Source organism: Charadrius vociferus, unplaced genomic scaffold, assembly GCF_000708025.1.
Source record: "Charadrius vociferus isolate BGI_N301 unplaced genomic scaffold, ASM70802v2 scaffold794, whole genome shotgun sequence".
NCBI lineage: Eukaryota > Metazoa > Chordata > Aves > Charadriiformes > Charadriidae > Charadrius > Charadrius vociferus.
The window spans coordinates 36,801-44,692 of record NW_009647837.1 but is presented as its reverse complement, the minus strand read 5'-3'; the positions used below and the strand labels follow the sequence as shown (position 1 = coordinate 44,692).

Here is a 7,892-nt window from a genome sequence, read left to right as displayed (position 1 = left end):
GGTGCGAACCTCAGCTCAGCCTCTCCTGGTGGGGCGCGGGCTGGGGACCCTCCTCGGCGCGGTGGGCTCTCCCGGCTGCGCTGGCGAGGTCAGCCCCGTGCCGGCAGTGTTTACACCAAGAAGGGTGGGGATTGGCTTTTTCCCATGTTATCCTGCTGTGGGGCAGAGGTGGAGAGGAACAAATATTTCCGATGCCGCAGCATGAGTTATGACTACCCTTAGGTAACTCATTCTACCTCACAAACAGGAAGCGCTCAGGGCTTTCAAGCCACAGTCGTAGTAATTTGGCTCCTGCGCTTCTGTAAAGATACGCTGTTACAAAGCAAAACTCGTGATTTGCAAACCCTGTAAACTCGTCCCGCTTTCCCCTCCTCTCGAAGGGACAACCTGCGGCAGAGGAGCGGCGTGGGCTGGACGCGTGGCTGGCGAGCTAGGAATTCCTGGGGGTCGCTCCCCCCGCTCTGCTGTGGCCTTGGGCAAGTCACTTCACCTCTTTGCCTCAGTTTCCTCATCTGTAAAATGAGGGTGGTAACACTTGTGGTACTTACCTACCTCCCGGGCGTGCGGCGAAGATTGCTGGCTCGTACCCGCAAAGCGCATGGGAGATGCAAAGCGCTTAGTGAACACTGACGTTTAGCACCCCGGGGAAGTGACGGCCTCGGTCCTTCCCTCTTCTGTGCCACTTCCTCGGCCTGGCCGCGTCCGTTTACTCCTGGTACAGCCCTCCCTGGCGAAAGCAAACCTCCCTTTAGCCCCGTCCCCGTCACAGTCCTGTGAAACAAAGCTCTGTAGCAATATAAGACGTGGGGCAGCGTCGCTGCGCCTGCGGAGGGTCTGGGGGAAGCGGTACCGGGCAGTGGGGGGCAGGAACGTCTGTGCTGAGGGGTAGCGGCGCTGTCACGTCCCCTGGGGTTTGCGGAGCACATCTCCCTGTCGGCTGGGCGCGTCGCTGTCGGGACCGGGAGGAGTTTGCATCCCAGGGAGAGGGTGCAGAGGTGTGTGGCGGCTGGAAGCCCCTGCCCTTCAGCTCCATCCATCCTTCCATCCCCGCGGTTTGCCTCTAAAGCTGCGTTTCCACCGCGGCAGCTCCAGGTCCAGCCCTGCTGTGACGGGGGAAGAGACGACTCGGTGTTGAGCCATGTCCCCACCGGCGGTGCTGAGCCCTGGCTGGACCTAATGACCCTTCTCAGGCAGCTCCTTCGTCCAGAGCTTGTGTCATCCTCAGTCACCCCATGGACTTGCAGTACCTGAGTCCGACCCCACTGCACGGACGTGGGGTGGGAGGGACGGACGTTGCTGAGGAGGACCGAGAAGCCAAGGGTGAGGATGGCTGAGGCCATTGGGAGTTTGTGTCATTTCCCTAGTCCCTATACTATTGGCCAAGTTTGGGGCCAGCTGACATTGCCCTGGGGGGTCTTAAACTGTATTTGTTGTGATTTTGGTGTCTGGAGCCCGTTTTCAGAGGAGGAGGGGCACCAAAGTGATCTCTGACCCCGGGGCTGGCCAGGCTGTGCCCTCTCTGCCGCTGGACCTCTGGTTTCCAAACTTGTGTCTTGTGGTGTCGATCAGCTGCCAGGCCACGGTCTGTGATCTTTAAGCTGGTCTGCTGAGCCACGTTTAGCCTAGTGTTGTTAAGTTAAAAAAAACAAAACAAAACAAAACAAAAAACAAACCCAAAAAACCATCATTTCGAGAACACGTGGTGCCCTAGGAAAGCGTGGGAGTTGGCGGTGGGTCGCTGGGGCCGCTCTGAGGAGCTCGTTGAGTTGGTTTCCTTGTCCTGGTGGTGGCTGGTAGACAGGAACGGCTGCGACCGGCTCTGCTCTGGAGATTGCCATGAAGGATGTGAGAGAGGGGGGCAGACGGGGCTCGTGAGAGCCGAGTCCTTAAAGCCTCGAGACCCTCCTGAAATGTCCCAGAAGCTTTGATGAGCTTTTGGATGGGTTGGGGTGCTGCCGCATGGTAGCATCTGCAGCCCCGTGTCTAGCTAAGCTGTGAAGCAAAAGCCTTTTGTGCACATAAACCAAAAAAAAAAAGAAGCTTTTACACTGAAACACTAACGGGCAAAGCGAGCCCACCCTTCTGGACACAGGGACGGGAAAGCGAAAGCCCACCCCCTTTTCTGGCAGTCGTTTCTGGGTGTGGGGACGGGGGGCAGTGCTCGGGTCCCTGGCATTTCTGTGTCTTGGGTTCTTTCCCGTGTTATAATGAATTATTCCCGCATGAAACACCCTGCAATCAGCAGCGCGTCCCGTCTGCTGGGGGGATGCTGGGACGGATCTGGACCTGCAGCGCTCCCGCGCTGGGTCAGCCTCGGGGGGATTTTCCCAAGAGGGGCAGAGACCTGTGCTCTCCCTTCCCGGGGGGGGGTCCAGGGCCTCTCCAAACCTGCGGCCAGCGTCAGGGCTCGGTCATCCCTGTCCCCTCGGCGGCGTGGCTGTCCCCGGGTCCGGGGGGCGGGGTCGGGGTGGGGGCTGCCGGTGACGGCAGGGGCTCCAAGCCGGCGGCACGGGGCTGCGTGTGCCGAGGGCGCAGCCATGCACAGCCTTGCATCGGAGGCCAAGCGCCGTTTGCAGTATTGGGAGAGCCGGGGTGGAAACGCCGTGCCCAGATCCGTTCCTGCTCCACCGCTGACTCGCAGGGCGGCCTTTGGCGAGCCCGTGCGCCTCCCGTCCCTCCCTGAACGAGGGGACCACACTTACCTACCTCGCCTGGGGCAGCCGCGGGGTTTAACTCGTGTGTGCAGAGTGCTTTGGGATCCTGAGGGCACGAGAGGGGAAATGCTTTGCCGCGCGCTGTGCCGGTCCTCGCGGGAAACCCTGACACCAACCGCCCCTCCGAAGGGCAGCGCTTCGGGACTGGTCTTACTCTGATTTCTGAAACGCAAAGTTCAGTTTGATTCTCCCCTTTCTCAAAGGATCCAGGTCTCTTACCAGAATAATTAAGCAGAAGAAAGAAAAAGAGTTGAATTGCTGTCTAACCTTTTTGTTAAGTTAATAGTAGGTACTGACCTCCTGATATTTAAGTGTTTACTATCTATTTGCTGTAAAGTTTTGTATATTTTGTAAACTTTCCCCCCAAATAGTAGATGTCTAAAATCGTTGTACATCGGGTTCTTTTATACTCCATTGTTCAGCACAAAGTGTGGTTTTTATTTAGAATAATAAAATGGAAAACGTTGACCTCTTGTACCTCGCTTCTTTCTTTTATAAAACTTGTTTCTTTAAATGTGCAGATCGGCACTTCTGTCTCTTCAGGAGTGCCTGGGAAAGCACGTGAGCCGTTCCTGGTGTCCTGCTCCTGTGCTGTGCTCTGCAGGATCTGTGGCAGCGGTCCAGGCAGCCGAGGCCACCGCCTCCGCCGGCACCCGGAGCAGCACCAGCAGAAGGGACTCCGGCGTTTCTGCGGGCTGCTTCCGCAGCAGGATGGGAGCAGAGCCCTCGTTAGAAACCGTTTAGGAAATTCTCCGGGTTTGTGTTTCTTGATGAGCCCTTTCTGTGCCACCAGCGCTGAGTTTCGCTGAGCCCTGCACCTCCGCAGGCTCGGAGCTGTTGGCTGGCAAGCTGGAGCGGCGGGCAAACGCTGCTGGGCTTTCAAGAGCCGCTTTAGCTTTCCTCCAGCAGCGAGGCTCACTCGGTGGGACAGGACCAGTTTCCTGCCCTGGTGACCAGCAGTGGGCACTGGAAATTCAAGCTGGGAGGGTGGCCCAGGGGTATTGAGCCAGTAATTGCTAAAGTAATTGCTAAAGTAATTGCTAAAGTAATTGCCGTGGCCGGGCCAGTTTACCCTGAAGGGTGGCGAAGGCTTTATGGCAAGACTGAGGGACCTGGCTAAAGGACTCGCGGGGTTTCAAGCCCACATCGCGGCGTGGGGCTGTGTGAGGGTGTCATGGTCTAATGCCACCTGGCAACTAAACACCATGCAGCCGCTCGTCCCACCATCACGGTGGGCCAAACCCAGCATGTTTGGGTTTATCTGAGGCCGCTCCGGCCCTGAGATCTATGAACGAAGTTGTAGATACATAGGAGCGTTAAAAAAAAAAAAAGTTTAATGAGTCAAATACCAAATTTTACATGTTTAAGTAACTTGAAAATGAATATATTTTTGTTCTGGTTATGTCACACATCGGTGTCTTGTTGTTGTGTACTTCTCTTCAGTTTCTTCATTGCAAATGGCAGGGCTATAGCAAAAGGAGGCCTTAGGGAAGGGTCAGGATCAAAGCTGTGGGTCGTGTCGGCGTGAAGCTGCCATCACGTTCACCGGCCGGTTTTGGGGCTTCACAGGGACGGGGGTGGTGAGGTCCTGAGTCCGTGCGGACCCCAAAGGACAGACTCTGCCCCAGAGGGGTTACAGTCTGGGTGGCTCTACAGTCTCAAGTTGTGAAACCGTGTTAGTACAGTAACTCAGGAAGAACGGCCGTGAGTTGCTTCCCTGAAGAGGGTACTGTTGTGGCTGAGAGGACTGGCTTCTTCCCCAGCTGCAGTTCAAATATTTCTGCGCGAGAGGCGGATTTGGCTTTTTCTGTCAACGCTGATGTCCCCAAATAGTAAAACTCTGTGCACGAGGAGCCCTGAAGTATTTAGTGATTTACCCTGTCCCAGAACCCCGGTGAGCAGCAGAGCCAGTGCCAAGATAACCGAGCGTCCGTGTTAACCCCTGGTCCTGGGCTTCTCCCGCAGCCCGGCACATCCTGCTCCCCACCCACCGCTCCGTGCCGCGAGCATCCTGTCCCTACATTTGCTTATGCTTTGCTTTTTTAAAAATGTGTTTCTTGAGCAGCTCAAGGCCTCTGGTAGATTTATGGACTCCCTTCCAGGGACTGTCACTCTTTCACCTTCCCCTGCCGAGGGCTTGACCCGCAGCGCGTGACTTAGCAGAATCCGGACAATGATGAACTTTCTCCGGATGCTCCGGCTCCTTGTGCTGCCAAAGCCCAGCCGGCGCTGCGGCTCCGAGGGTTCTGCACGCGTACGTGTGTGCCCATGGAGTGCGCTTCAGTGCGACTTTGACTGAAAGGGAGCGGGTGGGAAGGGCTGCCGGAGTCTCCCGGCATTTGGAAACGCACCCAGGGGCCTTCGAAACCTGCCGGGAGATGCTCCGAAGGCGGCTGGGTTTAACGGGATGGGTCTCCTGCTGCAAAACCCAAACTGGGAACCCCACCGCTGCAGTCACCGGTCACGTTTGGAAGCAGCCATGCCCAGTCAAACCCAGGTTCAACCATCGCTAATTTACCGCTGTGTTTGCAAAATTGCTCTCGATGAGCTGCTGATCTCGAATCATTCGTCCTCTCAGTAAAGCTCAGGGCTGTGTCATGCTCAGCCCCTCACGGTCGCACTGCCTTCACTTCTGTAAAATCAGGCTTTGCGCCGTTTGCCGGGCACGGGGAAGAGAGGTTTGTGTTTCAAAGGAATTAATTTCCTCTCTCCTGCTCGGGACGGCACCGCGGCAGAGGGGCAGCCTTCACCGGACACCTCTGCAGCACGGTGTATCCGGAACACGCGAGTAAGTGAAAGTGGAGGGCTGTAGAGAAACTTGTGGTGAAGGGAAAGGAGCGAGGGCCCCCGGCGTGGCGGCGCGGGGGGGTACGGGGGTTGGGTCCCAGGGGCCAGATTTATGTTCAGACTTCCGAGCAGGCAGAGTAACGCACTTTATTACTGCAAGTGTTTCTTTCAGAAAACAGGAAATATCTCTTTCTCGTATTCTTTCTTTAGCTAAATAGATCTGATACAGCAGCACATCAGAGGAAAGATGTCTGTAGCTCCCCGCACCGTCTCATTTCACGTTTGGCAGCCTGCCCTGCCTCCAGAGCACAGGAGGTGGCCAGCCAAGAAGTGTTGTTTAAAAGCAAAGTGTCTGCTTATCACCAGGAAAAACAATCTTACTGACCTCAGTGAGTGCCGGGAGCTGCCCCCCACCCCGCAACCGCTTGCCAGTGATGAGTGGGAGAGTCTGTTCCCCCTTAATTGGGAGGGTTGTTGTCCTTTGTGATGACTATGGAGTGCTGCGTGGTGGAGGAGGAATTGCCTGCACCTTTCTGGCTGCCTTGGTCTTTGGGGATGTACTTAACCACAGCAGAGATGAGCTTGCTGCGGAAGTTTTTGCTCAGGAAGTTGTAGAGGATTGGGTTAATCACGCAGTGGAGCAGGGTGAAGCAGTCTATGATGTCGTAGAAGAAGTAGAGGAAGTGGGCGAAGGAGCAGTGGAGGATGATGTGGTTGCCATCGAGGGTGAGCAGCGTGAGCATGATGTGGAAGGGCAGCCAGCTGACGAGGAACACGACGATATAGGCGTAGATGAGCAGACAGTGCTTCCTGCTCTCCGGCTTGGTGCGCTTGATGAACCTGGCTGTCAGGATGTTGAAAACAGTGATGATGGGGAAGGGGATGAGGAACCCAATGGTGGTGGTGGCCAGGCTGACTGCCAGCGCCCACTCATCATAGGTCTCGAAGGGGGCCATAAAGATGCAGATGGGCTCTCCAGTGTTGACCAGCTGCATGTGAGCAACCTCCAGGAATGGGATCGCCGCTGCCAAGACCCAACTGGAGGCACAGATGATGCGGCGTGCACGGTGCTGGTGCTTGCGCCAGAAGAGGGAGGAGCTGGTCAGGGACACATAGCGATCCACGCTCAGGCAGGTGAGGAAGAAGATGCTGGCATACATGTTGGCAAAGTAGAAGTAGTGCGTGAAGCGGCAGAGGAAGCTGCCCCAGAGCCAGGTGTAATCCAGCATCACTTCCAGCATCCAGATGGGCAGCGAGAGCAGCACTCCGAGGTCGGCAATGGCCATGTTGATAATGTAGAGGTTGACCAAGCTCTTGTTGCCCCGTGTCTGCCAGTTGACCCAGATGACGAGGAGGTTCTCCACCAAGCCCACCACGAAGATGACCAGGTAAAGGATGAAGAGGACCACCCGCTTGACGTTCTCATCGAGGCTGAACTCGCAGAAGGTGTAGGTGTAGTTCAGGAGGTGGAACAGCTCAGACCAGTTGTGGTAGTCCCCGTACTCGTTCAGGAGAGTGTGCGTCTCAGTGGGGGCAGTGGTCACCTCAGCCATCCTGGTAGCTGCAAGGAAAGGGAAAGCGCTGAGCTGTGGCTCAGTGGCTGCGCTGGGGCTGACAGCCTGGAAATACAGCGAGACAGCCGATCTCGCCTGCCGGAGCTCAGCCCTCGTACTTTCGTACCTTTCTGGGGTTTTTTTAATAGTCTTTACTCCTATGGTGACTTCCTACATCAAGCCTCAAAAGATGCCATACCCACATCAGGCAATAACCTCATGTCCCAAACAAAATGGAAGCCACAAACAGCAACCCCCCATGCGCTCTCCCAGGTGGTGGCTGTCCCCTGTCCCACAGCCTGCTGGGCCGGGGCTGGGGACAGGTTTTGCTGGGGACGGATGGAGGAGAGGGACGGAGGAGAGGTGAGAGCGTCCAGCGACATCGGTCACAGCAGAAATGGAGCTGATGACCCGAGAGTGCAGCGACCTTCGGACCCCCCCTCTGCTGTGCTGTCCCCCACCACCTCTGGAGCTCAAGTCCTGCGGCCACGGAGCCTGTGGGAATCATGGCCCTGGCATCCAGCAACCAGCCATGACACAGCCGGAACGCCGGCACTGTTCAATGCACTGAGGCCCACATTTACTTGGCTTCGCACCAGCGGGAAGACCCCGTGTCCTCTGACCCCCCCCTTGGCGTGCGGTGGCTTCATGAATCTGGCCGGCCACCCCCGCTCTGCGCCTCTGGGGCCCGATAGGACTTCCAAGTAGGTGACAAAATTACAAGCTTAAGGGAAATGCAGTTGACCTGAACATCCTTTTATTGCCCCAAATGCGAGAGCTGCGGCCCCAACGCAGCTGCATCCGTGCGGCAGAGACACCGTGGGCACTGTCCAACCTC

General features: G+C 56.6%; 1 protein-coding gene across 1 annotated transcript; it reads right to left on the bottom strand.

Annotated features, from left to right (window-relative positions):
• Positions 1-5,959: 5,959 nt before the first annotated feature.
• GPR182 (G protein-coupled receptor 182) lies at positions 5,960-7,054 on the bottom strand. The gene has a single exon (XM_009882808.1). It carries the CDS (start codon positions 7,052-7,054, stop codon positions 5,960-5,962), a length of 1,095 nt encoding a protein of 364 aa, XP_009881110.1.
• Positions 7,055-7,892: the final 838 nt, after the last annotated feature.

Excerpts from the sequence above, each read along its gene's own strand:
- GPR182 (XM_009882808.1), bottom strand. The coding sequence starts at position 7,054 with ATGGCTGAGGTGACCACTGCCCCCACTGAGACGCACACTCTCCTGAAC.